General features: G+C 45.1%; 1 protein-coding gene across 8 annotated transcripts in view; it reads right to left on the bottom strand.

The window, feature by feature from the left end:
* Nucleotides 1-12,615, bottom strand: part of TSNARE1 (t-SNARE domain containing 1) — a 530,096-nt gene that overhangs the window by 352,763 nt on the left and 164,718 nt on the right. For all 8 annotated transcript variants that reach the window (XM_076329011.1, XM_076329018.1, XM_076329017.1 and 5 more), the window contains one exon: nt 2,071-2,148. In XM_076329011.1, coding sequence (XP_076185126.1) covers nt 2,071-2,148 — 78 coding nt within the window. The remainder of the gene's footprint in view (nt 1-2,070; nt 2,149-12,615) is intronic.

The raw sequence follows: 12,615 nt of genomic DNA, 5'->3' as shown, positions 1-12,615 counted from the left end.
CTCTAAGTGGCCCTGCATGAGCAAAGGGGTTGGACAAGATGACCTCCAGAGGTCCCTTCCAACTTCAACCATTCTCTGATTCTATGATTTTCTCCACCTTCTGCAGTGCATGGTTGTCCTTCACCCCAAGCACCGTCAATCCCACCACTGCTCTCCAGTATCCCAGTGGGCAAATATCACTGGCAACCCGAAGGTGACTTCCAATGGCTGAATTTCTTGGATTCTGTTCTGTGAAGAAAACTGTTGAACTTGTGGTATCCAAGCAGTTTGCCAAAAAACTGTGAATAACAAGTGTTTTAAACAACTGTTTGTATAATGCATCTATCAGTTAATCCTCTGAAAAATAAGAAAAATAAACAAACATGAAGCGTGCATTTCCCATTTTGCTTTTGACCCATTCAGAATCATCTTGTATGTGCAGTAATTGAGATTCTGACAAACTACTGAAGAATCACAGACTCATGCAGGTTGGAGGGGATCTCTGGAGGTCTCTAGTCCAACCTTCTGCTCAGAGAAGGTCCACTTAAGAGCAAGTTGTTCAGGGTCTTGTCCAGCTCTGAATATCTTGAAGGATGGAGATGTCACAGCCTCTCTGGGCTCCTGTTGCACTGGTTGACCACACTGATGATCAGAACCTTTTTCCTCATATTGAGTTGGAATGTCCTATGTTTCAGATGCCCTTTGCCTCTCGTCCTTCCACTGTGCACATCTGAGAGGTTATGGCTCCACCTACTCTACAGTCTCCCGTTAGGTAATTAAAGACAAGAATACGATTTCTGTAATTCATGTTCAACTTGTGGTTGACCAGTACCCCCAGGTCTTTTCCTCAAAACAGCTTCATAGCCAGCCAGCACCCATCCTGTCCTGTTGCATGGGGTTAGTCTATCCCAAGGCACAAAGGAGAATGTGAATAATTATTTTTCTTCTGATTTTACAGCAAGCTGGGCACTTGAATAACTTCATGGAGCCTACCCAGAACCTACACTTGTTTCAGGCCTTCACCTTCTGGGGTAGTGGAGAGCAGCAATGAGGCTCACAGGTGAGGTACATCCATGTTGCAGGAGGTCCTGAACTCAAGGTGATGATTGTCGAAAGTAAACTCAAACCTACCAATCCCTTGTAGTCATAGAAAAATTGGTGCTTGAGTTTTCCTGGCAGAAGAGACGACTATGTTTTAGAAGTTTTACTTCCCGTCCTTCTTCTAGCAAGGATTCCTTGCTACAAGGACTGGGGCCTCACCCCTGAGACACGTGGGGGAATAATTACAGAAATAAGGAGGCACTAAGATCCTTTCCTTACACCTAGGCCAGTCCTCTCTGTCACCCAATACCCACAGACACAGAACAGACCAGACAGAGAAGCTGTCCAGGTGATTCAGAAGCAATTTCAAGGTCCACCGTAAAATCGGCACCCAATAATTTTAGATCGTTGTCTGACACTAGTGAATTTTAGAACTGGGATACCATGACATTAACCATTCAGCAATGTTAGTTGGTATCTATCTGCAAAATACATCCCTCCAGCCCAGCCCAACAAAACTGATGAGCCAGAGCATGTCTCCGAAGGAGGGAAGCACTTTGTGTCTGTAGGGTCTGAGGAGACATGAGCAGGAATAGCGTCCCCACTCAATCTACAGAGTGAAGAACAACAGAAGAATTTTGGTGTTGGTGTTTTTATAAGGGAGATAGATAGATGTTTTGCAAGCTCATAGGACAGGCTCTGAACACACTAGTGCTGCAACACATTAGAAAATGAGTCTGGCTTGTTCCACCTTTCTGCACTCTAACTCCCTATTGTAACAGATGACACAATTAAAAATAGAAAAGGATGTGGTCTCAGCAAGGATTGGAATATATCTGTGCCTGTTTAATGGAACATATGGTGGAATATTTTTACATCTTATAAAGAGCTGTGTATTGGACATGTGCTGGTGCTCGTGAGATGCAGCAGCAGAAAAACTGCATTAATACTTGCTCCCTGACAACAGGAGCTGCCATACACCGTGTACACGCACACGAGTCATCAGCAGGACAGCACACAATTGACTAGGAAACCTTTCATTATACGCACCATTGGAGTTAATTCGGAAGACATTGGCTGAAGTCTCCTGAAAAAGTTCCTGTAGTTCGCTGGGATCAATCTGGGTGGCTGTGAAGACAAAAAGGCAGAAGAGATATTAATACTGGAGACCACCGATCACTTTGAAAGGGACTCACCTCCCAGCTGATCCTTTGAAGAGGGATGCAGGTCCCTCCTCACTGCAGAAATTTAGCCCAAGTAGGTGGTCTGATGTAGCCTTACGCAGTGGCTGATCATGCAACTTGCACTGGACAGGCAAATACCTACTTCAGCACGATCAGGACAGTAAAGATGCTTCTGCAACACGGAGGATACGGCCCACGTGGATTGAGACAGCATTGTAGGAATTATTAGCAATTGGAATATAAATGATTTCTGCTTATTTATCAAGTGGGAGTATCAGAGCCACGAATGAACAAGAAACCGCAAGCACAACAGGATGGTTAACCATCGCTTCCCAGAGCAGGAGGGCACGCAAGCGGGTCCTGCCTTCAGAAAAGGGGAGGAAGCAGTGAGCAGAGTGCAACTGCTCCATGGGCTCGAAGCATTTGGGGCAGGAGGGAGATGGGAGCCCAGATGGGTCTTCCACACATTCATCTTCCAGCCCCCAAGAGAGGCTCCCCTTCTTCCTATTTCTTCCTGATAGCCCAACTGCAAGGGTCAATGAGTCAGTGCCAGGAATTGCTATTGCTGCTGCCCAGATGACTTCTCTCAGCTTCATTCCCAAGGTCCCACTTTGGCCAAGGTACCCAAATCTGCCCTACAAGGAGAACACTGAAGTGAGGGTTTGAATGTTTGGGATTTTGAGGTTTGGTGGTGTTTGTTGGGGGTTTTTTTGTTAGCTTCATTTCCCAACTTCAAACCCCCTGAAACTATCCTGAGCTCCTCCACAGCTTCATCATCCCCAGAGAAGAAGCGACGTGAGGTTGGACTGGGCTATATTACAGAGAAAAGATACATCACACAAATAAGCTTTAATCAGGCGTTTGGTTTTTGATTGGTAGTAGTCACCAGAGAAACAGTCATTTATACCTATGTCTTTGGCACCAGCTTTATGGCAGCAGCTTTACAGCAGATTTTCTTATGGTTTTGCCCTATTCTGCCTCCCGCCTGGGTCAGCTGTTGCAGGTTTCCCAGAAGCTGCTCTACCTGAAACTTTGGTCAAGTCCAAAAGCACCGCAGGGCTTGTCCACCTGACCCACTACAGCGCATTCAAACAGCCACTGCTATTAGCAAGCCGCTTCTCTGAGCTGAAGCGTTACAGAAACTCAAACAGGAGCTATGATTCGTATTTTCAAGTCAGCAGACTGCAACTACGACATACTCTGCTTCCCTTAACCAGATTTCCCTAAGCTGTTAAACACCATGTGCCCAACCTGCATTTGGAAGAGCAGAAAGTCAGCGACGGAGCAAGGCGAAAACCATGAGTATTGAACAAAACGAGAAGCCTGCTTGATGCACTGCTCAGGTTAGTCCTGAGGATGCATCTCCCGGTGCTTGAGGACAAGCTCCACATCCAAACAGCGCAATCGGGATTTTCCACTGCTTCTCACACATCTCACCCGCACCAGCACACACATGAGATGATTCAGCCCTGTACCAGCAGTAAATAAAGTCTTGGATCAGTCTGTCAGGTTGACACAAATCCGGGGCATTAAATGGCGTTTAATCCAAATGCACAGGGGGTCATTTCTAGAGATTTTCCCACTCTTCTCTTCCTGCAGTTCCTCCTAAATCAGCTGTCCTAGACAGTCCTTTCCTTTGCTTTATATATGAGGCTATATAACACAAGAAATTAGCTTGGGCTTACCCATCCCCCAGGAATTTCACTTGTTACTAACAAGATCCAGCTTTCATTAAATCACTGACAAAAGAGCAGCATGGGATAAGATTTTTTAGATCTTTACAGGCTGCGCTGATCCCAGTTTCGGGAGGTTTTTCTCGGATTTTTCAGTGTGCCGACACACTCTGGGTTAGTAATACAGGAGGATGGGCGTCCAAGACATGGCTTCAGCTTGGCTAAATTTCCAATTGCGTGTGCTGAGAGTACCGGTCCACACATTTTGTGATGGAGGTTTTTTGGATGAGTGGGGGTTTTTTGTAGGGGAGAGAAGGGTTTATTTACCTATTTATTTCCATTCTTTCCTTAGAAACACTGAATCTGCCTCAACAGATTTCTAGCCTGGCCCAGTGATCCTGAGTCCACACACACTTAGGTACTTTGCTGAATGAAGCTTCAGATGAACCATGATGCAACCAAACCAAGGGTTGGAAACTCCTTCAAGTCGTCAATTATAAGCACCCAGCTAGGAACACTATTGCATTAAACCCCCCAAATAATACAGACTCCAGACCTCAATGTGTTCCCACCTGGGGACACTCTTGCAGATTCACAGCATCCAGCAGGTACCGCTGGAGGGTCATTTAAAATGCCAAAACCACCCCAACAGCAAAGATGAAATATCCCAAATGTTGCAAAAGGCAGAAGCACCAATTTCATTGCACGGACTGTGCACGCCTGCATTTCGGAGTCCCTGCAATACCATAAGAAAGAAACACCGAGCAACACTGTGTGTCCAGAGTTGGTCCATAAAGTTAAAAACCACCCAGAAATTCAAGTGCTAATTTGGGAGGGTGGGTTTTGTCCAACCTCCCCTGGGTGGCCATGGAGAGACCAATTTGCTCACCCTGTACCGCATTTCCCTAATGAGAAAGAGGCAAAACACAACAGGACAACGTGTGAGGATCATACTCTGAAGACATGGAAATACTTAAGTTTTTAAGCCCCAGCATATTTATTTTAGCCAAATGCAAGAGGACTGTGAGATGATGAACTCCCCCTCAAAGGCTTGAAATCTCAATTCATATAGAACTAACAGAGAGGGCCACGACAACCCCACACCTCAAACAAGTGCAAATTAAATGAAAAAAACAAAGGTAGATGCAACCTTTGGCCAGAATTTCCAAACAATTACATTGAAAATGCAATGCTCGGAGAATGGCTTATCTGAGAAAACTGCATTGAATCTGGCTTGCAATTTCCTGCCCCTGAACTCTTATTTCATGTTACAGCATACTGCCAGTTCTGGTTTTATTTTACTTTTTGTTTCAGAAAAGAAAAGAAAATAGTAAGAAGGAGTTTGTTTTAACTGCTCTAACTTCAAGCTTCCACACATCAAGCAGAAATGTTGTAACTATTCATGGAGGATTCAGCAGTTCAAGCAGACACGCAAAACAATTTAGAAACAGCAGCAGAAAGCAAAGCAAAAAGACATCTGTACTGCCAAGCTAAGTGAAGACATATCAAGACTGAAAGAAAGTGAATGTGAAGTACATTTGTGTCTAATAAAAAATTAAATGTCTTTGACTACATAAAGCGAGTGCTAAAATATTACAATTCCCCAAGAAGGAATATGAGGTTGCTGATATCCAGTAACCACTTTGCATGCCCCAATGCTAATAGGGTTCAGGGCCACAATGGGGGAAGGGTGACTTTTGCTCGCACTGTGGGTCCTGAAAGCTGTGAAGGGTTTGTGGTGGATACATCACAGAATCCTATGTGCAAATCACTTCTCCTCCGCTTCCTTAACTGGATATTTCCAAAAACATTTTTACAGTTTCCAGCTACTTTCCCCATTTGCTTTCCAGCAGAATCCCCTTGGCAGGAGACAGGACAACCCAACTGGATTGGGGTTGAACAACCCAACTGTGGCTAGCAGGAGTAGGGAAGTGATCGTGCCCCTGTACTCGGCACTGGTGAGGCCGCACCTCGAATACTGTGTTCAGTTTTGGGCCCCTCACTACAAGAAGGACGTTGAGGTGCTGGAGCGTGTCCAGAGAAGGGCAACGAGGCTGGTGAGGGGTCTGGAGGACAAGTCTTCTGAGGAGCGGCTGAGGGAACTGGGGTTGTTTAGCCTGGAGAAAAGGAGGCTGAGGGGAGACCTCATCGCTCTCTACAACTCCCTGAAAGGAGGTTGTAGCGAGGTGGGGGTCGGTCTCTTCTCCCAAGAAACAAGCGACAGGATGAGAGGAAATGGCCTCAAGTTGTGCCAGGGGAGGTTTAGATTGGACGTGAGGAAAAATGTCTTTACTGAAAGAGTGTTTAAACATTGGACCAGGCTGCCCAGGGAAGCGGTGGAGTCCCCATCCCTGGAGGTATTTAAAAGACGAGTAGATGAGGCGCTTAGGGACATGGTTTAGTGGGTGGTGGTGTTGGGTTGATGGTTGGACTCGATGATCTTAGAGGTCTTTTCCAACCTTAATGATTCTATGATTCTATGATTCTATGATTCTAACTTCCTCTGCTCTCAGCTCAACCTTCTCCCCACCTAGCAAATAGTGATGACCTGTTATATTTATTGCAATTGCTAAAGCAGCAGCAATCAACACTGGCATTTCTGATATTTTCCTACTGTTTCTTAATTCTTCTGTCTTTTAACTGAAAAGCTACAGGTGGGTGCAGCAAATGGAAGGGGCGAGCTTTTAAGTACATGCTCTACCAAAGCAAAATGTGTTTATAAACGCTCTAGCCAACTGCAGTGGGAGACCTCAGCCGCGAGTGCGATCTTAGGGAAATGTGCAGCTTGAGATAGAGCCACTGCCTCGTAATCCACCTTGCTGCACTCCTGGAAATGCATTTATCGGCTGTTCTTTTTGTTGTTGTTGCTTGCGTGCTTATTTTATTTATTGCACCAAAAATCCCTTTCCTTCATAAGAAAAGGAGTTGCATCCCATCGTGTGATTAACTGCATGTGTGCAGTACGAGATATTCCTTGTCCAGTGATGCTGACAGTGCACTGAGGAGGGACAGAGAGGGAGGAGGAGGAGTGGGCATCACTGAAGCCAAACAGTCCCTTTCACCAGACTTTGCTGCCTTCTCCCTGCTGTTAACCCTTCCCATTTCATCATTTCAGCAAACTGCCTCAAAATAAACCTTGAAGGGAATATGTCCGCTAGTAAATAAAACAGAGTGAGGGAACAAACCACATTTTATTGTTAGCTGGCTGCTCAGCTCTGCATTGCCAAGATAAACTCAGGAGCTGTTCCGGGGATAGTTTATCCCATAAATTGCTTCCTCCAGGCAAAAATCAGTGAGACTGCACCAGGTTTAAATCCAGACATGCAACACCATCTCACACCTATCTATCTGCTGTGCGGAGGTGGTATTCTGACCTCTGTGATGCGCCTAGCACTTTGGACCAACACCAAAAAAAAGGAAACTGAATCATAAAATCAGAGAATCATTTGGGTTGGAAAAGACCCTTAGGATCATCGAGTCCAACCATAAACAGTGTTACTGCCAAGTCCACCACTAAACCATGTCCCTAAGCAGCACGGCTACACATCTTTTAAATACCTCCAGGGATGGGGACTCAACCACTTCCCTGGGCAGCCTGGTCCAATGTTTCACCACTCTTTCAGTAAAGACATTTTTCCTAATATCCAATCTAAACCTCCCCTGGCGCAACTTGAGGCCATTTCCTCTTGTCCTATCGCTAATTACTTGGGAGAAGAGACCAACACTCGCCCTGTTACAATCTCCTTTCAGGTAGTTGTAAAGAGCGGCTGAACACCTTAAAAATCCATACAAGCCTCACACATGATTTTTGCAATCGTTATTCCAGTGGAGACTCAGAGTGCTGTGCGTTCCATGTTTCAGTGCACTTATAATCTCTAATTCATCACACGTCTCTCCACAGGAGACACTCAGGATGAGGACTGGCCAGTGGAGGGATGTGGTATCAGTGCTTGGAGCAAAATATAACCTGGGAGCTTGTGGTCTGCTTCCCCCCAGCCTGTTCAGGAGGGAGAAAATGCTGATGATGCATGTGGGCATCCCTGGGGCTCCCAGGTGCTGTGACAAGCAGTCGTTAGCTCCAACCACCACCGACAACACTTATGCAGGGGAAGGAGAAATCTGAGCGAGCTGGCAAGCCGAAAAGTCTTTCAGTTCCTCTTCAAGACAAGCCAAACGCGAAGCCTGAGCAGGCTTACAGGGTCTTGTCTCTAGTGATCTGGATATAATTAATGTCCAAAGGGAATAGCTAGAGGTCCAGGACAACAGGCATGGTAAAAGTGTCTACAGGAACATCCTTTTGCTTAATGTTAATGAAAACTGCCCGTGTTCTCCACGTTAATCTTCCTTGCCTATTAATTATTTCACACTAATTTGAAGCTCCTAATGGCTTTTCTGCAGCCAGGTGAAGGCAATCGCCTCCCTGAACTCAGTTTTGCAGCAAACCCAAAATAACTCAAAAGCTGCAGAAAAGAAAAGGCAATAATTACAGTAACTCCAATAAAAAGGGAAAAGAGGAAAAACAGGACAAGCATTCGATGTTTCTACTTACAATACTTAACGTGGCTGTAGTAAAGCAGCTCAACCCCTCAGAATTGTAATGCACCTATCCCCACTGCACCACCGAGAGCTATGTCTGTGCTCTGTAAAAGACAGCTACAGATTTCCTGCATCTCCATCTTTGCTCATTTGAAAGTTTCAACTGAAGTTATAACATCATCCTTTGCTGAAAAAAAAAAAAAACCTTCCAGCAGAAAGTTATTTGGTATCCGAACTCCCCTTTTGTACCCTGAAACACCTACCAGGAGTAAAGTGCAGGTAGGGAGCAACCTGCTCACTATGATTTCAAACCATCCACCCTAAATCCTCAGTTTGCCAATAAGGATTAAGCACAACTGCACTCAAGCCCTGTGGCTTAACCCCTTCACAACCCAGCTGAACGGATAAGTCTCACCCATCAAGAAACTTGTTCCTTCCCCAGGACCAGGGGACCCGTTGCAAGGTTTCAATTCCCCCCTTGAAGACTTTTCACAGCGTTGACCTAAGTTATCCAAGAAGAGTAACTATTGAAGACTATGGTCCACAACAAGAGCCACGGGCCTCTGGCACTGGGAAATCAAACCCAAGGGAGAGAAAAAGATTGATTTCTGGCTGCTAGCCCAAAAAGAAGAGATTTGCTCTGTAGCAAAATGCTAAATTCATGTCTTTGTTTTAGCTTTCCCACAACAATTGATGTAAAAATGAAGAGGTGGAAGAAGATGAAGGAGGCAAAGGGGGAAAAAGAAAGAGTAAACACAAAGAAGCAGCTTGTCATGGGAAAAAGAAAATGCTACAGAAAACAGACAAGCAAGAACTGGTGGATGCACAGACACCTACACCCACCCCAGACGAGTCCTCTGGCCGCCAGTACTCAACAGCTTCCTATGGTGCTCCTCCCTGTGGACTCGCTGTTTCTGAGACTATGCTTCGTAGCAGTCCTCAGTCTCTTCCACAGCAAGAACACTGTTTTGGTCTTCAGCTGCGTTTCCATTTCATATAAACCACAGGAACCTCATTTATCCTCATGACCTCTGCTATTCTGTTGAAACTGGGCAAAAAAGCTTCAACAAATACCAGTGTAGAAAGGATTGGCCAAGAGCATGTTTGGACAAGGCTCCTTTCCTCAAGGAAAAGAGCTTAAAATAGAAAGGGAAATGGAAGGGAATGAAAGAAGCAGCATCGTGTCTAATCTTGCGAAGTTGCTCCTGGCATGCAAGCTTAGGAGGTTTTTATTTCCTCCTGTTGAAGTTTGAGTGAAATAAGTGATAAAGGGAAATGTAAGCAAAAATCGCACTCATCAGGCAACATGCTTTTCATCAGCATGGGAAAACGTGATGCTGTTTCACGTGGCAATGCTCTGAAGCTCCTTGCTACAGATTTATGCAGTGACTTGTACAAAAGACCTGGGTCTCCTCGGCATGGCCACAGCACAAAGAGAGGGTGCTGAGGGGATCACACGTGTAACAAATGGGATGAAGCCAGTGTTTGCATCAATCCTCTTCCAACCCCCAGTCTCACGCAGTGGGGTCAGTGTATTCAAGAACTCAGTTACCTATGGGTTAACTCGGGGTCTCTGTTTGCATTAACACTTATAAACTCCTGTTTACTTTTTTGAAATCGCCTTCCTGGTTTGGCCAAGTTCTCCTGAACATACAAACCAAAATTTTCCTAGTTTTAGAAATGAAGCTTTACCTGAAGGCATCTGAGCTGGAAGAACCCGTTTCACCCCACCAATCTGAAAGCAAGATGCGTTTAGGTAGTGAAGGACCTGCCTCCTCCTCCTCTCCCCAAGGTAAAACCAAGAAGTCACCCCGCAGCCTTGCCCTGAAGAAGAACCTTCCTCCCACCGTACTTCCCCACCAGATACACTAGCAGAAAAAAGTATAGAGAAAATGAGAGGAAAAAAACACATCTACATTAACAGAACAGATTTTTTTCTTTGAAAGACCTACCACAGCTATAGCAAGCTGACCAGAGGAGACAGAGATTTTATAATTTCTAAGCCGAGTTAAGTGCAGGGCCCAGATTCAATGAGTGGACAAGACCAAGGAGGTAAAGCAGGGAGGGAGAATCATTTCAGGTTGGTAAGGATCTCACCTAGGCATGCATTTTTTTCTTGGGCTCTCTGAAGCAGAGTTTCAGTACATTAACCTTTTTAAAGCTGCTGAGATTTGTGCTTTAGTTAACATGTCCCCAGAGAAGTAATTGCGCACAGTGTCCCCAGCACAAGTGTTCCTGGTAGAGCTAGTAAGTTTTAACTGGAGCTCAGCACAGGTCTTTCTTGGAAGATACTAGGAAAAAAAAAAATGAAGCTATAAATATATACGCAATACATATCTCTGAAAGGAATAATAAATACAGACCCTACCCCAAGGAAAGCCTAAGAAGCCAAGGAAAAAGGCTATTCAGACAAAAGCTTCCCATGCAGGTGAGGTCTAGGGCAGTGGGACCAAAACTTTGCAGCTTGGCAAGTGTCTGCGCTCTGGTGGCACAGGAGGCATCGCAAGGGACAGCCCAGGCATGGAGAAGCATCCCTCACAGAAATCAAGAGAAGGTAAAGGGTGAACATTAACCTGCAGTGAAAGCCAACCTCAGAAATTAAAGAAGATACAGAATTAAGACACTATCTCCCCCACGACCTAGCTGAGGAAAGGGGCTGCACGCAATCTGTGCGCTTCCATTTTAAATCAGCCAAGAGAGACCTTTTTTCCTAAGCCACTTGGATGGAGCATTATACCCAGGGATGCTTTGCCATATTCCCATCCTTCCTGCCCTGTCATGAGGGAAACCTCCCCCTGCAACCCCAAACACAGCACCAAGTCCTCATCCACAAAAATGCAAATCTGTGTACACCCAAGAAGCGGTTCACAGAGAAAAGGAAACATTAGTTATCTTTTTACAGTGCAATCAAGATTCAATCAATCAGATATGCTTTGCATTATTTCTAGTTAAGATGGTTTTATTCTCTTTTGTTTCCTTCTTTAGCATACATGCTAATAAGAAACTGCTGAAGAAGAAAGCAATGAGACACTCTAGGTGCATGGCTAGTGCTGGTACCTTCTCAGCCCTGCAGCTCACCCTGCGCGTCCAGGAGAGCATGACTGCAGACAGTGCCAGTGTATCAGCTCACGTACAGGGAGCCTGGCCAAGGAGATTTGCAGCCGTGTTGACAACACGTTGTTCAGCTTTGCCGAACCACTTCGGACGCATGTCCCAGAGGGTACATCTCCACCATTCTCATAGCAGTAGTCAGCAAAAACAGCCCCCCAAACCCACCTACCCAATATTAAGGCAAGCAAAAGAAATATCCAAGTAGTCCACCAAGAGAAGAAGTTGTCTCTAGAGCCAACCCTGAGACACACACATTCATTCTGCCCCCACCGGACACTGACTCTTGGCCAAGTGGAGAGGTGTCCTCTTTGGTGAGCACCATGTTGTTCCATGCAGCCGGATGCCAGCAATAGCAGCTCTGCCCAAATTTGCTCCAGCTCCGAAGGTAGACTTCACGACTGAATGACAAAGCTACGACCGAAAGTCTGGAGAGACTGCACGTACAATGCTGACAAGGAGCAGAGAAATCCCAGACATCATCAGAAACAGCATTAAGAGAAAGTTGCTGGCCTAAAGTGTCACCCAGAAGATTGGGATACACCACACAGTAAAAAAGAAGGGGTGAGATGAAGCAGAGATGTTGGATAGAGGCTGCTTCCAGCTCATGGTGGGGGGGCAAATACCCAAAACTCAACAAAAAAGTCCCAACCAACCAACCAACTTTATTATATTAGTAGCCTCACAGTTTATTTTAACTTATTATTAAGAAGTTCCCTGCTTTTGCAAGGATACTAGAAATATATCAGATCTTTTCCAGCAGCAAGTTACAGTTTGTGGTTTTCAGTCTTTTCTTCTCAAGCTTGTTAAAGATGCTAGAAAGTGAACGGTGGCCTGCGGTACAAAACCTGATATTCTCTACATCTGCATTAAACCATATTGCTGCTAGAAAAAACTGTTCTCATCCTATACTCCTTTTTAGGCAGCAGTGAAAAAAAAAATAAAAATAAAACCCCAACCAACTAAGCAAAAAAAAAAAAACCCACACTGCCTTCTAATTTGTACAAGAAAAACAGCAGCTCTTGTTGATTTAGAAGAAGGAAATGTCAAAGACTCACAAGCCTCTTACTGAAATAAAAAGCCCATCACTTCAT

Source organism: Aptenodytes patagonicus, chromosome 2 (genome assembly GCF_965638725.1).
Source record: "Aptenodytes patagonicus chromosome 2, bAptPat1.pri.cur, whole genome shotgun sequence".
NCBI classification, from domain to species: domain Eukaryota; kingdom Metazoa; phylum Chordata; class Aves; order Sphenisciformes; family Spheniscidae; genus Aptenodytes; species Aptenodytes patagonicus.
This window is presented reverse-complemented; position numbering and strand designations above follow the sequence as displayed.